The 19407-nt window shown below is 51.7% G+C and overlaps 1 protein-coding gene across 1 annotated transcript; it reads left to right on the forward strand.

Moving 5' to 3' along the window:
* The first annotated feature begins 202 nt into the window (after window positions 1-202).
* Window positions 203-14702, forward strand: LOC137366778 (uncharacterized). Its single transcript, XM_068028414.1, has 6 exons — window positions 203-284; window positions 5093-5215; window positions 10701-10823; window positions 11613-11744; window positions 13036-13158; window positions 14598-14702. The coding sequence occupies exons 1-6, from the start codon at window positions 203-205 to the stop codon at window positions 14621-14623; spliced, it is 609 nt and encodes a 202-aa protein (XP_067884515.1). The 3' UTR covers window positions 14624-14702.
* Window positions 14703-19407: the final 4705 nt, after the last annotated feature.

A 19407-nucleotide genomic window follows, 5' to 3' on the forward strand; every position in this document is an offset into this window, starting at 1 on the left:
AGTTTGGCCAATATACCCTTCAGTCATTGCTAACTTATAAACAGAAAACACCAGGTGCTGTTTTCTGAGATGACTGTGAAAGTAGTTAATGTGTTTATCTCCCTGCGTTTGCGGTAAAACAGTCCTGAATTTAGCAGGGTGGAGCTGCTGTTGTTAGTTTTGGCAGCTTTTCAGTCGATCGGAGGTGAACTTTGATCACTTCATGTTTGCTGTCCTGTTTGATCCCTCGTCAGGAATTTGGACTGCAAACCTTTGGCGTTGTGAGCTGAAAGCAGAGATTCCAGGTGAGTTCTCTCTGACATACACTGTCGAAATGTGTCTAAAATTGCACTGTCCCAAACTGGGCGATGTCGATTGTAGATTGTAGAATCTTTAAATTCATTCTCGGGATGTGAGCGTCCAGCATTTACTGCCCCTGCTTCTGTGCAGTGGGAATGTTGACTGCAGGGACACTGTGCTGTTGTTTCCTGAATTCCGGATTCCAGTGACCTTGTTTTCCCCAGCTCATTCATTCCTGAATCGGGAGAGAGGTTGGAAGGGAACTTGCAGGAGGTGGTGTTCCCATATGTCTGCTGCTGTGGTCCCTCTCGGTGCTGAGGGGAGTGCGTTTGGACATTCTCCTGTTTGAATGACAGTGCATAGGACAGTGCGGCACTCCCTCAGTGCTCCCCCTCCGACAGTGCGGCACTCCCTCAGTGCTCCCCCTCCGACAGTGCGGCACTCCCTCTGTACTGACCCTCCGACACTGCGGCACTCCCTCTGTACTGACCCTCCGACACTGCAGCACTCCCTCTGTACTGACCCTCCGACAGTGCGGCACTCCCTCTGTACTGACCCTCCGACAGTGCGGCACTCCCTCAGTGCTCTCCCTCCGACAGTGCGGCACTCCCTCAGTGCTCTCCCTCCGACAGTGCGGCACTCCCTCAGTGCTCCCCCTCCGACAGTGCGGCACTCCCTCAGTGCTCCCCCTCCGACAGTGCGGCACTCCCTCTGTACTGACCCTCCGACACTGCGGCACTCCCTCAGTGCTCCCCCTCCGACAGTGCGGCACACCCTCAGTGCTCCCCCTCCGACAGTGCGGCACTCCCTCAGTGCTCCCCCTCCGACAGTGCGGCTCTCCCTCTGTACTGACCCTCCGACAGTGCGGCACTCCCTCTGTACTGACCCTCCGACAGTGCGGCACTCCCTCTGTACTGACCCTCCGACAGTGCGGCACTCCCTCTGTACTGACCCTCCGACACTGCGGCACTCCCTGTGTACTGACCCTCCGACAGTGCGGCACTCCCTCTGTACTCCCCCTCCGACAGTGCGGCACTCCCTCTGTACTGGCCCTCCAACACTGCGGCACTCCCTCTGTACTGGCCCTCCGACACTGCGGCACTCCCTCTGTACTGGCCCTCCGACACTGCGGCCCTCCCTCAGTACTGCGAACCATCAGGTCCGATCCTCATTTCTGGAGCTCAAAGGTTTTGGGTTGGATTTACACCCTGGATATTCAAACTCAGACAGGCAGACAGTTGTGCTGTGGCACTTGATGGACTTTTATTGATCTGATTCTGGAATATGGACGGTTCTTATCAAATATTTAAAGATATAAAATAATAAAAGATCAAATGCTCCCATTAATCTTTCCCTTTATTATCATCGCACCATTGTCAGACTGGACTTTATATCCAATAATAACCAATGACTTTCTACCAGTGATCAGATTCCAACCCCAGACTGATTCCTTCAGTGATGTTTCGTTCCGATTCAGTTTCACTCATTCCCTCTCTCCGGAATCCCTCCCTCCCTCCCTCCCTCTCTCACTATCTCAGGTAGAGGACAGATTTTGGAAAGATGTAAAGGTAACAGGGTTGTGGTGGTGGGTGATTTTAACTTGCCCAATATTGACTGGGACTCACTCAGTGCTAGGGGCTTGGATGGGGCAGAATTTGTGAGGAGCATCCAGGAGGGCTTCTTGAAACAGTATGTAGATAGTCCAAATAGGGATGGGGCCATACTGGACCTGGTATTGGGGAATGAGCCCGGCCAGGTGGTCGAAGTCTCAGTGGGGGAGCATTTCGGGAGCAGTGACCATAATTCCATAAGTTTTAAGGTACTTGTGGATAAGGATAAGAGTAGTCCTCGGGTGAAGGTGCTAAATTGGGGAAAGGCTATTTCTAACAATGTTAGGCAGGAACTGAAGAATTTAGATTGGGGGCGGCTGTTTGAGGGTAAATCAACATCTGACATGTGGGAGACTTTCAAACGTCAGCTGATTAGAATCCAGGACCAGCATGTTCCTGTGAGGAAGAAGGATAAGTTTGGCAAGTTTCGGGAACCTCGGATAACGAGGGATATTGTGAGCCTAGTCAAAAAGAAAAAGGATGCATTCGTAAGGGCTAGAAGGCTAGGAACAGAAGAAGCCCTTGAGAAATATAAAGAAAGTAGGAAGGAACTTAAGCAAGGAGTCAGGAGGGCTAAAAGGGGTCATGAAAAGTCATTGGCAAACAGGATTAAGGAGAATCCCAAAGCTTTTTATACATATATAAAGAACAAGAGGGTAACTAGGGAAAGGGTTAGCCCACTCGAGGACAAAGAGGGAATCTATGTGTGCAGCCAGAGGAAATGGGCAAGGTGCTAAATGAGTACTTTGCATCAGTATTCACCAAAGAGAAGGACTTGGTGGATGATGAGCCTAGGGAAGGGAGTGCAGATAGTCTCAGTCATCTCATTATCAAAAAGGAGAAGGTGTTGGGTGTCTTGCAAAGCATTGAGGTAGATATGTCTCCGGGGCCTGATGGGATCTATCCTAGAATGCTAAGGGAGGCAAGGGAAGAAATTGCTGGGGCCTTGACAGAAATCTTTGCATCCTCATTGGCTACAGGTGATGTTCCAGAGGACTGGAGAATAGCCAATGTTGTTCCTTTGTTTAAGAAGGGTGGCACGGATAATCCAGGAAATTATAGGCTGGTGAGCCTTACGTCAGTGGTAGGGAAATTATTAGAGAGGATTCTTCGGGACAGGATTTACTCCCATTTGGAAACAAACAAATTTATTAGCGAGAGACAGCATGGTTTTGTGAAGGGGAGGTCGTGTCTCACTAACTTGATTGAGTTTTTTGAGGACGTGACGAAGATGATTGAAGGAAGGGCAGTGGATGTTGTCTATATGGACTTTAGTAAAGCCTTTGACAAGGTCCCTCATGGCAGACTGGTACAAAAGGTGAAGTCACATGGGATCAGAGGTGAGCTGGCAAGATGGATACAGAACTGGCTCAGTCATAGAAGACAGAGGGTATCAGTGGATGGGTGTTTTTCTGAATGGAGGGATGTGACTAGTGGTGTTCCGCAGGGATCAGTGCTGGGACCTTTGCTGTTTGTAGTATATATAAATGATTTGGAGGAAAGTGTAGCTGGTCTGATTAGTAAGTTTGCGGACGACACAAAGGTTGGTGGAGTTCAGGACGGTGATGAGGATTGTCAGAGGATACAGCAGGATATAGATCGGTTGGAGACTTGGGCGGAGAAATGGCAGATGGAGTTTAATCCGGACAAATGTGAGGTAATGCATTTTGGAAGGTCTAATGCAGGTGGGAGGTATACAGTAAATGGCAGAACCCTTAGGAGTATTGACAGGCAGAGAGATCTGGGCGTACAGGTCCACAGGTCACTGAAAGTGGCAACGCAAGTGGATAAGGTAGTCAGGAAGACATACGGCATGCTTGCCTTCATCGGTCGGGGCATAGAGTATAAAAATTGGCAAGTCATGCTACAGCTGTACAGAACTTTAGTTAGGCCACACTTAGAATATTGCGTGCAATTCTGGTTGCCACACTACCAGAAGGACGTGGAGGCTTTGGAGAGGGTACAGATGAGGTTTACCAGGATGTTGCCTGGTCTGGAGGGCATTAGCTATGAGGAGAGGTTGGATAAACTCGGATTGTTTTCACTGGAACGACGGAGGTGGAGGGGCGACATGATAGAGGTTTCCAAAGTTATGAGCGGCATAGACAGAGTGGATAGTCAGAAGCTTTTTCCCAGGGTGGAAGAGTCATTTACTAGGGGACATAGGTTTAAGGTGAGAGGGGCAAAGTTTAGAGGGGATGTGCGAGGCAAGTTCTTTACACAGAGGGTGGTGAGTGCCTGGAACTTGCTGCCAGGGGAGGTGGTGGAAGCAGGTACCATAGAGATGTTTAAGAGGCATCTTGACAAATACATGAATAGGATGGGAATAGAGGGAAACGGTCCCCGGAAGTGCAGAAGGTGTTAGTTTAGGCAGGCATCAAGATCGGCGCAGGCTTGGAGGGCCGAATGGCCTGTTCCTGTGCTGTGCTGTTCTTTGTTCTTTGTTCTCACTATCTCACTCCATTGCACCTTCACATTAGCCCCTCACCCTCTTACTACTTCACTCCCTCAGTCTATCACACCCTCGCATCATCCCCTCACACCCTCGCATCATCCCCTCACTCCCTCACCACCTCACTCCATCATGCCCTCACAACACCCTCACTTCCTCACTATTTCGCTCTACCACACCCTCACATCCCCCTCCCGTCATGACACCCTCACATCACACCCTCACTTCCTCACTACCTCACTCCATCACGCTCTCGCATCCCCCTGAATCCCTCACTACCTCACTGCATCACACTCTCACATCCACTCACTCACTCCCACACTGACATCCCCCTCACTCCCTCATGGCCTCACTCTATCCCACCCTCACATCGTCCCCTCACTACCTCACTCACGACCTCACTCTATCACATCCTCACATCCACTCACTCCCTCACTACTTAATTCCATCACGCCCTCACATCCCTCTCGCTCCCTCATGACTTCACTCCATCACACCCTCACACCCTCACTCAGGACTCTCACCCCCCCCCCCCCCACTATGCATTGGCATCGTGGTTAAGTCACTGGACTAGTAATCCAGAGTACAGGACAATGCTCTGGGTACATGGGTTCGAATCTGACCACAGTAAATGATGACATTTGAATCCCATTAATAAATCTGGGATTAAAAAGCTCCCAGTCGTTTGACAGCTATTTAGTACCTGGTTTCGCTGTTCAAGGGTTACGAAGCCCTCATGTTTGATTTTCAGAAATGGCGTCCACCATTGGGGAGAACTCACGTGGAAAGATTGACAGCATTTTGAACGACTTTGATGCCGGGACCCTACAGTTTGTCCTCAGACACATGTTCACCTTCCAAGACTTCACTCTGTGTACGTCAAAACCCTTTCATTTTCAGCCACAGTTTGGTTGTTGAATGCGAGATGAACCGGAGGTGATGAAATGTGGCCGGGCGAAGCAGAATGGGCGTCTTGCGCCTCACAAAGCAGGTGGAGGGGGGGGAACAGAGGAACATAGGGGCAGGGGTAGGCCATTCAGCCCTTCGAGCCTGCTGCACCTTTCAACGAGACCATGAGGGCTCGTCGAGCTCAATGCCACTTTCCCGCACTATCCCCATATCCCTTGCTGCTATTAGTCTCCGGAACTCGATGGGGTGGAGGATGGACAGGATTTCGGGATACAATTCATTAGAGACAGTAAAGGCATGATACATGCTAACAAATCACTGAGAATCATTTCTCGGGGTAACAAATTCACCATGTCATGAAATTAATTGGAACGGTGTTTCAGTTGGATGGCAGTGATGCTCAGAGGGAAACTAAAGGGACAGTTGAGTGAAATGGCAATGGAAAGATATTTATTATAATAATAAGATGGTATTTGCTGATGTTAATCAAAACTTCAAATGAGGAGACTAGTTGATTGACTTACTTTCTGGTCACTATGTTGGACACTGATTTAGTGAGAGACCTGGCAATTTCTTTGCCTGCACAATTAAATCAATGTTTGCCCGCAAATTTGTCGTCGCGATGCGGAGTGTTCCGGATAGATGTCCATCTGTCAGGAGTGATCTTGACTCTCTCCCTCTCTCTCTGACTCTCTGACTCTCTGTGTCCCTGTGTTTCTCACTCCGAGTCCTCCCCCACTTTCTCTCTGATCCCCCCTCTCTCTGTTACGTCTCTCTCTCTCTCTCTCTCCCCCGTCTCTCTCCCTCTTTCCCCCTCTTTGTCTTGTTCCACCCCCACTCTGTGCCATTTTCGCTCTCTGTGTCCCCCCACTTTCTCTCTCTGTCCCCCCTCTCTCTGTTCCCACTCTCTGTGTTGTCCCCTCCTCTGTACCATTCTCGCTCTCTATGTCCCCCCACTTTCTCTATCTGTCCCCCTCTCTCTGTTTCCCCTCTCTCTGTCCCACCTCTCTCTCTCTGTCTTGCCTCTCTCTCTGTCCCACTTTTCTCTCTGTCCCACCTCTCTTTCTCTGTGCCCCTCTCTCTCTCTGCCCCCTCTCTCTGTCCCCCCCTCTCACTGTCCCACATTTCTCTCTCTCTGTCCCCTCTCTCTCTCTCCCCTCTCTTACTTTGTTCCCCCTCTCTCTCACCCCTCTCTCTGTCCCCTCTCTCTCTCTCCCCTCTCTTTCTCTGTTCCCCCCTCTCTCTCACCCCTCTCTCTGTCCCCCTCTTTCTCTGTGCCCCTCTCTCTCTCTCTGTCCCCCTCTCTTTCTCTGTTCCTCCCTCTCTCTCTCACCCCTCTCTCTGTCCCCCTCTTTCACTGTGCCCCTCTCTCTCTCTCTACCCCCCTCTCAGCCCCGCATCTCTCTCTCTCTGTTCCCGCTCCCTCTCTTTCTCTGTCCCCCTCTCTTTCTCTGTCCCCCTCTCTCTCGGCCCATCTCTCTCTGTCCCCCTGTCCCTCTCCCCCCTTTTCTCTCTGCCCCCCTCTTTCTCCCTGTTCCCCCTCTCTCTTTGCCCCTCTCATTTTCTGCTTCCCTCTATCTCTGCCCCCCTCTTTCTCCCTGTTCCCCCTCCCTCTCTATCTCAGACAGGTGCAGGGTGTGGGAGTGCTCAGCACAGCAGCTTTGCGGTTGGTCAGTATTTTTGTTTAAACACTGCACTGTCAGTTGCACAGCTAACAGGTGCTAACATTGGGAATAGCAGTTTCCCAACTTTGGACAGACTTGTGTTTTTCCAGCGGCCTTTAAAAAAAAAAAGTCGGAAAAGCCCAGACCTGTCTGAATTTGGGAATCTGCAGTTCCCGCCTCTCCTGCAGCACCCGTCAGCTGTGAAATCGTGGTGCGATTTTTGTAAAAAGCTAGTCTGAAAGAAGATGGTGATTGGAAATTTCTGATCAGTGAAATACGTCTTCAAACCTGGTGGAAACCTTTGGTGAAATGGATACAGGCCCGCAGGCTGTATGTTGGACAACCCTGAGCAAGGAAATGACAGATGGAATATAACGTGAATAAGTGTGAGGTTTTCCCCTTTGATAGAATAAAACAGCAGGACAGAGTAAATGGTGAGAGCTGGGGCAGTGTTGATATCTCAGGAGCCTTGGTGCGTTGCTGCAGTGCATCTTGTAGATGGTACACACTGCTGTCACTGTGCGTTGGTGGTGGAGGGAGTGAATGTTTGTAGATGGGGTGCCAATCAAGCGGGCCGCTTTGTCCTGGATGGTGTCGAGCTTCTTGAGTGTTGTTGGAGCTGCACCCATCCAGGCAAGTGGAGAGTATTCCATCACACTCCTGACTTGTGCCTTGTAGATGGTGGACAGGCTTTGGGGAGTCAGGAGGTGAGTTACTCCCCGCAGGATTCCTCGCCTCTCACCTGCTCTTGTAGCCACGGTATTTATATGGCTACTCCAGTTCAGTTTCTGGTCAATGGTAACCCCTAGGATGTTGATAGTGGGGGATTCATCAATGGTAATGCCATTGAATGTCAAGGGGAGATGGTTAGATTCTCTCTTGTTGGAGACGGTCATTGCCTGGCACATGTGTGGCGCGAATGTTACTTGCCACTTATCAGCCCAAACCTGGATATTGTCCAGGTCTTGCTGCATTTCTACACGGACTGCTTCAGTATCTGAGGAGTCACGAATGGTGCTGAACATTGTGCAATCATCAGTGAACATCCCCACTTCTGACCTTATGATTGAAGGGAGGTCATTGATGAAGCAGCTGAAGATGGTTGGGCCCAGGACACTACCCTGAGGAACTCCTGCAGTGATGTCCTGGGACTGAAATGATTGCCCTCCAACAACCACAACCATCTTCCTTTGTGCTCGGTAAGACTCCAACCAGCGGAGAGTTTTCCCCCTGATTCCCATTGACTCCAGTTTTGCTCGGGCTCCTTGATGCCATACTCGGTCAAATGCTGCCTTGATGTCAAGGGCAGTCACTCTCACCTCACCTCTTGAGTTCAGCTCTTTTGTCCATGTTTGAACCAAGGCTGTAATGAGGTCAGGAGCTGAGTGGCCCTGGTGGAACCCAAACTGAGCGTCACTGAGCAGGTTATTGCTAAGCAAGTGCTGCTTGATGGCACTGTTGATGACACCTTCCATCACTTTACGGATGATTGAGAGAAGGCTGATGGGGCGGTAATTGGCCGGGTTGGACTTGTCCTGGTTTTTGTCTGTGATGCTGGGGACTTCAGGAGGTGGCTGAGATGGATCATCAACTCGGCACTTCTGGCTGAAGATTGTTGCAAATGCTTCTGCCTTATCTTTCGCACTGATGTGCTGGGCTCCCCCATCATTGAGGATGGGGATATTTGTGGAGCCTCCTCCTCCAGTTAGTTGTTTAATTGTCCACCACCATTCACGACTGGATGTGGCGGGACTGCAGAGCTTAGATCTGATACATTGGTTATGGGATCACTTAGCTCTGTCTATCACATGCTGCTTACGCAGTTTAGCTCACAGATAGTCCTATGTTGTACCTTCACCAGGTTGACACCTCATTTTGAGGTATGCCTGGTGTTGCTCCTGGTATGCCCTCCTGCACTCTTCATTGAACCAGGGTTGGTCTCCTGGCTTGATGGTAATTGTAGAGTGGGGGATATTCCGGGCCATGAGGTTACAGATTGTGGTTGAGTACAATTCTGCTGCTGCTGATGGCCCACAGCGCCTCATGGATGCCCAGTTTTGCATTGCTAGATCTGTTTGAAATCTATCCCATTTAGCACGGTGATAGTGCCACACAACACGATGGACGGTATCCTCAATGTGAAAGCGGGACTTCGTCTCCACAAGGACTGTATGGTGGTCACTCCTACCAATACTGTCATGGACAGAAGCATCTGCAGCAGGCAGATTGGTGAGGACGAGGTCAAGTATGTTTTCCCCTCTTGTTGGTTCCCCCACCACCTGCCGCAGACCCAATCTAGCAGCCATGTCCTTTAGGACTCGGCCAGCTCGGTCAGTAGTGCTGCTACCGAGCCACTCTTGGTGATGGGCATTGAAGACCCCCACCCAGAGTACATTCTGTGCCCTTGGCACCCTCAGTGCTTCCTCCAAGTGGTGTTCAACATGGAGGAGTACTGAGTCATCAGCTGAGGGAGGGCGGTAGGTGGTAATCAGCAGGAGGTTTCCTTGCCCATGATTGATCTGATGCCATGAGACTTCATGGGGTCCAGAGTCGATGTTGAGGACTCCCAGGGCAACTCCCTCCCTACTGTATACCACTGTGTCACCACCTCTGGTGGGTCTGCCCTGCTGGTGGGACAGGACATACCCGGGGATGGTGATGGCAGTGTCTGGGACATTGTCTGTTAGGTATGATTCCGTGAGAATGACTATGTCAGGCTGTTGCTTGACTAGTCTGTGGGACAGCTCTCCCAACTTTGGCACAAGCCCCCAGATGTTAGTAAGGAGGACTTCGCAGGGTCGACAGGGCTGGGTTTGCCGTTGTCGTTTCCGGTGCCTCGGGCGATGCCGGGTGGCCCGTCCGGATTCATTCCTTATTGAGGTTAGATACAACTGAGTGGCTTGCTCGCCCATTTCAGAGGGCATTTAAGAGTTAACCACATTGCGAGGGGTTTTGAGCAGAGGAGTTAAGCAAATCTTGCTTCAATTATGGAGAGCCTTGGTGAGACCGCACCTGGAATATCGTATCGAGTTTTGGTCACCTTATCACAGGATATACCTGTCATAGAGGGAGTGCTAGGAGACTAATCACTGGGATGGCAGGATTGTGTTCTGAGGGAAAGATTGAAGAAACTGGGCCTGTATTCTCTAGAGTTTCGAAGAATGAGAAGTGATCTCATTGAAACTTACAAAATGTTTCCAGGGTGTGACAGGGCAGATGCAGGAAGGATGTTTTTCCTGGCTGGTGAGTCAAGAGCCAGGGGACAGAGTCTCAGAATAAGGGGGTAGGCCATTTAGGACAGAGATGAGGAGGAATTCCTTGACTCAGAGGGTGGTAAATCTTTGGAATTCTCTACCCCAGAGGGCTGTGGAAGCTCAGTCACTGAGTATGTTTCAAGACAGAATTGATAACTGGATACTCATAATATCAAGGGATATGGGGAGAGCACGGGAAAGTGGCGCAGACATAGATGATCAGCTATGGTCTAGTTGACTGGCAGAGCAGGCGCGACGGGCTGAATGGCCTACTTCTGATCCGACGCTCTGATGTGCTGGAAGGCTGAGATAAAGTGGAGGGAATGGGTGGAGATTTGCCTGACGTATGGACACCAGAACAGACCAGTCCAACCAAATCGCCTGCTTCTTTCATTGATAGTACCTGTAATTTCACCCACCTTCCTTCCCTCCCTCTCTCTTCCTACCTCCTTTCCTCCTTCCCTTTTGCAAGGTGGGGCGGGGAAGAAGGAGGATTACTGAACTGTGACAACTAATGATACTTCATGTCCAGTTAAGATCTCAGGAAGTCTGAAGACCTCACGGCAGACGATTAGTAACCTCCTCGACGGCTGCGATGACAATTTGCTGCAGTTCCTCTACAATCAGTTCTTCACGTTCGGAAAGGATATTCAGCGTAAGTTACGCTGATCTGCCGCATTTGTCCTCATTCAGAATCTGTTTCCCGACTGGCACGAACTCCCGTCCTGTCGCCACTCCCCAGTGACCTGCGATGCGCTTCTCCCCCCTCCTCCACTGATCCGCAAACACCACCGTTCGAACATTCTCAGCCTTGTATTCAAATCCCCCCCAGGGCCTCAACCCCTCCACACGAACACAAGAAATAGGAGTAAACCATTGGGCCCATCGAACCTGCTCCACCATGGCTGATCTTGGGTTTCAATTCTACTTCCTCGCCCGCTCCCTGTATCCCTTGATTCTCTGAGAGACCTAAAATCTGCCTATCCCAGCCGTAGATATATTGAATGATGGAGAATCCACAGCCCTCTGGGGTAGAGATTTCCAAAGATTCACAACCCTTTGAGTGAAGACATTTCTCCTCATCTCTGTCCGAAATGATCGACCCCCTTATGCGGTCTCACCAACACCCTGTACAATTGTAGCAAGAATTCCTTATTCCTGTTAGAGCTAATATACCTTAGAGCCCTTGTCATTTACAGCACAGAAGGGGACCATGAGGCCTGTCGAGTCCACGTCAGAGTTCAGACAACACCTTCCCTACCTTGAAACAGCTACCCAACCGCAAGCGTCTTTCACGGGTTGCACAGTTTTTCAGGATGTCCCGGGGTTGCGATGGGCCCCGACGGAAATGGGAATCTTTTTCGTGGCGTGTGCTCCCTGAAATTTCGGCCTCTGGCTTTCCAGCCTTTTCCTCATTGCGAGCTCTCCTCTCGTTTAATTTCAGTTGCTCCCCGCGCTGGAAGGGACATTACAGAGACGTACCGGCAAAGCCTCGAGCGCCTGCTCGACCAGATGGAGGAAGGCGACCTGAGAGGCATCGAGCAGATCATATCCAGCTACACCTCAATGGCCCGCGGTAGGTCACGTTGAGGGAATATTGCAGGGAGCGAAGGTACGGTCGCCACATTTGCCGATGGCACAAAGATAGGTCGGAAAGGAACTTGTGAAGAGGACATAAGGGCGACAGATAGGTTAAGTGAGTGGGCAAAGACCTGGCAAATGGAGTAGAATGCAGGAAAGTGGGAATATGTCCACTTTGGCAGGAAGAATAAAAAAGAAGCACATTATCTAAATGGTGAGAGATTGCAGAGCTTGGAGATGCAGAGGGATCTGGGTGTCCTAGTGCATGAATCGCAAAAGGTTAGTATGCAGGTATAGCACGTAATTAGGAAAGCGAATAGAATGTTATGATTTATCGAGAGGGGAATTGAATATAAAAGTAGGGAGGTTATGCTTCAGCTATACAGGGCATTGGTGAGACCACATCTGGAGCATTGTGTACAGTACTGGTCTCCTTATTTAAGGGAGGATGGAAATGTGTTGGAGGCAGGACAGTGAAGGTTTACTAGACTAATATCTGGAATGGGCGGGTTGTCTTATGAGGAAAGATTGGACAGGCTAGGTTTGTATCCGCTGGAGTTTAGAAGAGTAAGAGGCAACTTGATTGAAACATATAAGATCCTGAGGGGTCGTGACAGGGTGGATGTGGGAAGGATGTTTCCCCTTGTGGGAGAATATGGAATGAGGGGTCACTGTTTAAAAATAAGAGGTCGCCCAGTTAAGACAGAGATGAGGAGAATTTTTTCTCCGAGGGCCGTGAGTCTTTGGAATTCTCTTCCTCAAAAGGTGGTGGGAGCAGAGCCTTTGAATATTTTTAAAGCAGGGGTAGATAGATCGTTGATAATCAAGGGGGGGTGAAAGGTTATCGGACGTTAGGTGGAAATGTGGAGTTGAGGTTACAATCCGATCAGTCATGATCCCGCTGAATGGTGGGGCAGACTGGAGGGGCTGAGTGGCCTCCCCCTGCTCCTAATTCATAGGATCGTGGGTTTCCCCGAAAACAAGCGGAGGGGATCAAATTTCCGGTATCCGCAGTATTTTCTCTCGTAGGAAGACAACAATGCGAAGCCGCATTTATAAAGCGCCTATCTAGTCCTTTGGGCCTGCTCCACCATTCAATGAGATCTTTGCAGCTCATCCACATCTTGTGTGCTTTAGCGTCCAATGTTGGGTGCTCAGACTCCGGTGAATCGCCTTGGGGTGTTTCACTGCATCAACGGCGCTACATAAATGCAAGCTGATATTTTTAATCACTGAAATGCACAACTGTTGCTTAAGTCTCAGTGTTTTTTTTTTATATATTACAGCAGTGACCGGGAGTGGTGAAGAGAATCCACGAGTGGCCATCAAAACCATCCTCGACAAGCTCGATTCTGCAAATCTCCGAACCGTCTTGCAACACCTTTTAATAATACAAGAGCACAGTGCTGGTAAGCAGTATTTTACATCTTTTTTTCTTCTGTTTAATACTTAAAGTCACCCAGAGTTTAAGGCGGGGCAGGTGTGCGAGGGAGTCAATGGGAATCAGGGGGAAAACCCTCTGCTGGTTGGAGTCATACCGAGCGCAAAGGAAGATGGTTGTGGTTGTTGGAGGTCAATCATCTGAGCTCCAGGACATCACTGCAGGAGTTCCTCAGGGTAGTGTCCTCGGCTCAACCATCTTCAGCTGCTTCCTCAATGACCTTCCTTCAATCATAAGGTCAGAAGTGGGGATGTTCGCTGATGATTGCACAATGTTCAGCACCATTCGTGACTCCTCAGATACTGAAACAGTCCGTGTAGAAATGTAGCAAGACCTGGACAATATCCAGGCTTGGGCTGATAAGTGGCAAGTAACATTCACGCCACACAAGTGCCAGGCAATGACCATCTCCAACAAGAGAGAATCTAACCATCTCCCCTTGATATTCAATGGCATTACCATCGCTGAATCCCCCACTATCAACATCCTTGGGGCTACCATTGATCAGAAACTGAACTGGAGTAGCCATATAAATACCGTGGCTACAAGAGCAGGTCAGAGGCGAGGAATCCTGCGGGGAGTAACTCACCTCCTGACTCCCCAAAGCCTGTCCACCATCTACAAGGCACAAGTCAGGAGTGTGATGGAATACTCTCCACTTGCCTGGATGGGTGCAGCTCCAACAACACTCAAGAAGCTCGACACCATCCAGGACAAAACAGCCCACTCGATTGGCACACCATCTACAAACATTCACTCCCTCCACCACCAACGCACAGTGGCAGCAGTGTGCACCATCTACAAGATGCACTGCAGCAATGCACCAAGGCTCCTTAGACAGCACCTTCCAAACCCACGACCTCGACCAACTAGAAGGACAAGGGCAGCAAATACATGGGAACACCACCACCTGCAAGTTCCCCTCCAAGTCACACACCATCCTGACTTGGAACGATATCACCGTTCCTTCACTGTCGCTGGGTCAAAATCCTGGAACTCCCTTCCTAACAGCACTGTGGGTGTACCGACCCCCACACGGACTGCAGTGGTTCAAGAAGGCAGCTCACCACCACCTTCTCAAGGGCGATTAGGGATGGGCAATAAATGCTGGCCTAGCCAGCGACTCCCACATCCCAGGAATGAATGAAAAAAACGGTGTGGTAGCAGGAGATGGGAGAAAGACTTGTAACAGGTCACTGGATGAATGTTTGGAGGGGAACAGTTTGTAGGGTTATGCAGAACGGAGAGGGGTGGGGAATAATCAAAATAACAAACTCTTTCAAAAAACCAACACAGATGCCATGGGCCGAATGGTTTCTGCATGATTTTTGATGATGAAATGTTGTCCTAATTTTCCGACCGAGTTTTTTTATTCCCTTCAGTTCTTTGCTTTGATTTATTCCACAGGAGATTTTGTTCAGCTCCATCCCTAATCTGATTCTCCGACAGATCTCATGCATCATCCCCCTTGTATCCCGGACAGCATTCATTAAAAATCCACACTTAAATCCGCACTGGTCTTTGTTTCGATGTCTTGTTCCGATGAAGGGTCACTGACCCGAAACGTTAACTCTGCTTCTCTTTCCACGCATGCTGCCAGACCTGCTGAGTGGTTCCAGCATTTCTTGTTTTTATTTCTGGTCTTTGCTTATTGAGCTTTGAAAGCAACAGCAGGGTCCAGTGGTGTAACGGCGATAATACCGGATGGGACAGCAAAGGCCGGGGTATTATGAGCCAAAGGGCAGTTGAAGAGCTAGCGGAAGAGTTAGAATCCAGCTGTTGAACTCTGTGAGGCCTCCCTTGCTCGGCTAGCTCTCTTTTATTTATCAACATTTTGTGTGCTTCGCGGGGTCCATCACTGTCAGGTCACTCCTGGTCTACTCGTTCTTTGTGATTGGCCGGAGACGGAGCAGGAACAGGCCACTCGGCCCCTCGAGCCTGTTCTGCTGTTCAATAAGATCATGGCTGATCTGATTGGGGCCTCAACTCTACTGCTGATGCCCCATAACCCTTGACTCCCTTGTAGTTCAAAAATCTCTCTGACACAGCCTTGTATATATTCAAGGACCCAGCCTCCACTGCTCTCTGGGAAAGAGAATTCGAAGATTAATGACGCCCCATCAAGGGCAGGAATTCCTCCTGATCTCCCGCTTATAAGGTACTTCCTCTGAAACGGTTCCCCTCTGTTCTATATGGAAAGTAACAGAATGAGAACAGAAATGGAGGGAGACTTTCGTGAGAAGCACAGAAATGGGGAGAGAGGTGAAGAGAATGGAAGGTGGAGAGTGAGGGAGGGATAGCGTTTGAGAGTGAGGGACAGATAAATGGAGAGACAAAAGTGAGGAGAGAGGAACAGAGAGAAAGAGAGAGACACAGATGGAGAGAGAGTTGGAAGGGAAAGAGAAATTAGAGAAACAGAGCAAGTGTAGAGTATACGGGAAGAGAGAACAAAGAACAGCACAGCACAGGAAAAGGCCATTCGGCCCTCCAAGCCTGTGCCGATCTTGATGCCTGTCTAAACTAGCACCTTCTGCACTTCCGGGGCCCATATCCCTCTATTCCCTTCCTATTCATGTATTTGTCAAGATGCCTCTTTAACGTCTCTTTAGTACCTGCTTCCACCACCTCCCCCGGCAGCAAGTTCCAGGCACTCACCACCCTCTGTGTAAAGAACTTGCCTCACACATTCCCTCTAAACGTTGCCCCTCTCACCTTAAACCTATGTCCCCTAGTAACTGACTCTTCCACCCTGGGAAAAAGCTTCTGACTATCCACTCTGTCCATGCCGCTAATAACTTTGTAAACCTCTATCATGTCGCCCCTCCACCTCCGGCGTTCCAGTGAAAACAATCCGAGTTTATCCAAACTCTCCTCATAGCTAATGCCCTCCAGACCAGGCAACATCCTGGTAAACCTCTTCTGTACCCTCTCCAAAGTCTCCACGTCCTTCTGGTAGTGTGGTGACCAGAATTGCACGCAATATTCTAAGTGTGGCCTAACTAAAGTTCTGTACAGCTGCAGCATGACCTGCCTATTTTTATACTCTATGCCCCGACCGATGAAGGCAAGCATGCCGTATGCCTTCCTGACTACCTTATCCACCTGCGTTACCACTTTCAGTGACATGTGGACCTGTACGCCCAGATCTCTCTGCCTGTCAATACTCCTAAGGGTTCTGCCATTTACTGTATACTTCCCACCTGCATTAGACCTTCCAAAATGCATTACCTCACATTTGTCCGGATTAAACTCCATCTGCCATTTCTCCGCCCAAGTCTCCAACCGATCTATATCCTGCTGTATCCTCAGAAAAAATAAATGAGGGATTATTATAGCAAGTGATCTAGGGAATGGTAGACGATTGCAGGGAGCAACCTGGGGAATGGGGGATGATTGCGGGGAGCGTCCTGGGGAATGGGGAACGATTGTGGGGAGCGACCTGGGGAATGGGGGACGATTGCAGGGAGCGACCTGGGGAATGGGGGACGATTGCGGGGAGCGTCCTGGGGAATGGGGGACGATTGCGGGGAGTGTCCTGGGGAAGGGGAGACGATTGCGGGGAGCATCCTGGGGAATGGGGGACAATTGCGGGGAGTGACCTGTGGAATGGGGGACGATTGCGGGGCGTGACCAGGGGAATGGGGGACAATTGCGAGGAGTGACCTGGGGAATGGGGGACGATTGCAGGGCGTGACCAGGGGAATGGGGGACAATTGCGAGGAGTGACCTGGGGAATGGGGGACGATTGCGGGGAGTGACCTGTGGAATGGGGGACGATTGCGGGGAGCGACCAGGGGAATGGGGGACGATTGCGAGGAGCGACCTGGGGAATGGGGGACAATTGTGGGGAGCGACCTGGGGAATGGGGGACGATTGTGGGGAGCGACCTGGGGAATGGAGGACGCTTGTGGGGAGCGTCCTGTGGAATGGGGGATGATTGCGGGGAGCGTCCTGGGGAATGGAGGACGATTGTGGGGAGCGTCCTGTGGAATGGGGGACGATTGTGGGGAGCGTCCTGTGGAATGGGGGATGATTGCGAGGAGCGACCTGGGGAATGGGGGACGATTGCTGGGAGTGACCTGGGGAATGGGGGATGATTGCGAGGAGCGACCTGGGGAATGGGGGACGATTGTGGGGAGCGACCTGGGGAATGGGAGACAATTGTGGGGAGCGACCTGGGGAATGGGGGACAATTGTGGGGAGCGACCTGGGGAATGGGGAAGATTGCGGGGAGTGACCTGGGGAATGGGGGACGATTGTGGGGAGCGTCCTGTGGAATGGGGGACGATTGCTGGGAGTGACCTGGGGAATGGGGGATGATTGCGAGGAGCGACCTGGGGAATGGGGGACAATTGTGGGGAGTGACCTGGGGAATGGGGGACGATTGTGGGGAGCGACCTGGGGAATGGGGGACGATTGTGGGGAGCGTCCTGGGCAATGGGGGACAATTGTGGGGAGCGACCTGGGGAATGGGGGACAATTGTGGGGAGCGACCTGGGGAATGGGGGACAATTGTGGGGAGCGACCTGGGGAATGGGGGACAATTGTGGGGAGCGTCCTGGGGAATGGGGGACAATTGTGGGGAGCGACCTGGGGAATGGGGGACAATTGTGGGGAGCGACCTGGGGAATGGGGGACGATTGTGGGGAGCGTCCTGGGGAATGGGGGACGATTGTGGGGAGCGACCTGGGGAATGGGGGACAATTGTGGGGAGCGACCTGGGGAATGGGGTCGATTGCGAGGAGCGACCTGGGGAATGGGGGACGATTGTGGGGAGCGACCTGGGGAATGGGGGACGATTGTGGGGAGCGTCCTGGGGAATGGGGGACAATTGTGGGGAGCGACCTGGGGAATGGGGGACGATTGTGGGGAGTGACCTTGGGGAATGGGGGACGATTGTGGGGAGCGACCTGGGGAATGGGGGACGATTGTGGGGAGTGACCTGGGGAATGGGGGACAATTGTGGGGAGCGACCTGGGGAATGGGGGACGATTGCGAGGAGCGACCTGGGGAATGGGGGACGATTGTGGGGAGCGACCTGGGGAATGGGGGACGATTGTGGGGAGCATCCTGGGGAATGGGGGACAATTGTGGGGAGCGACCTGGGGAATGGGGGACGATTGTGGGGAGCGACCTGGGGAATGGGGGACGATTGTGGGGAGCGTCCTGGGGAATGGGGGATGATTGCGAGGAGCGACCTGGGGAATGGGGGACGATTGTGGGGAGCGTCCTGGGGAAAGGGGGACAATTGTGGGGAGCGACCTGGGGAATGGGGGACGATTGCGAGGAGCGACCTGGGGAATGGGGGACGATTGCGGGGAGCGACCTGGGGAATGGGGGATGATTGTGGGGAGCGACCTGGGGAATGGGGGACAATTGTGGGGAGCGACCTGGGGAATGTGGGATGATTGTGGGGAGCGTCCTGTGGAATGGGGGATGATTGTGGGGAGCGACCTGGGGAATGGGGGACAATTGTGGGGAGCGACCTGTGGAATGGGGGACGATTGCGAGGAGCGTCCTGTGGAATGGGGGACGATTGCGGGGAGCGACCTGTGGAATGGGGGACGATTGCGAGGAGCGACCTGTGGAATGGGGGACGATTGCGGGGAGCGACCTGTGGAATGGGGGACGATTGCGAGGAGCGTCCTGTGGAATGGGGGACGATTGCGGTGAGCGACCTGGGGAATGGGGGACGATTGTGGGGAGCGAACTGTGGAATGGAGGACGATTGCGAGGAGCGTCCTGTGGAATGGGGGACGATTGTGGGGAGCGAACTGGGGAATGGAGGACGATTGCGAGGAGCGTCCTGTGGAATGGGGGACGATTGTGGGGAGCGAACTGGGGAATGGAGGACGATTGCGAGGAGCGTCCTGTGGAATGGGGGACGATTGTGGGGAGCGTCCTGTGGAATGGAGGACGATTGCGAGGAGCGTCCTGTGGAATGGGGGACGATTGCGGGGAGCGAACTGGGGAATGGGGGACGATTGTGGGGAGCGAACTGGGGAATGGAGGACGATTGCGGGGAGCGAACTGGGGAATGGGGGACGATTGTGGGGAGCGAACTGGGGAATGGAGGACGATTGCGAGGAGCGTCCTGTGGAATGGGGGACGATTGTGGGGAGCGAACTGGGGAATGGAGGACGATTGCGGGGAGCGAACTGGGGAATGGGGGACGATTGTGGGGAGCGAACTGGGGAATGGAGGACGATTGCGGGGA

Source organism: Heterodontus francisci, unplaced genomic scaffold (genome assembly GCF_036365525.1).
Source record: "Heterodontus francisci isolate sHetFra1 unplaced genomic scaffold, sHetFra1.hap1 HAP1_SCAFFOLD_848, whole genome shotgun sequence".
Lineage (NCBI taxonomy): Eukaryota > Metazoa > Chordata > Chondrichthyes > Heterodontiformes > Heterodontidae > Heterodontus > Heterodontus francisci.

Coding starts and splice junctions, on each gene's coding strand:
- LOC137366778 (XM_068028414.1), top strand. CDS start 203: ATGTTTGCTGTCCTGTTTGATCCCTCGTCAGGAATTTGGACTGCAAAC. Junction 285..5,092: donor GCTGAAAGCAGAGATTCCAG/GTGAGTTCTCTC, acceptor TTTGATTTTCAG/AAATGGCGTCCACCATTGGG. Junction 10,824..11,612: donor GTTCGGAAAGGATATTCAGC/GTAAGTTACGCT, acceptor GTTTAATTTCAG/TTGCTCCCCGCGCTGGAAGG.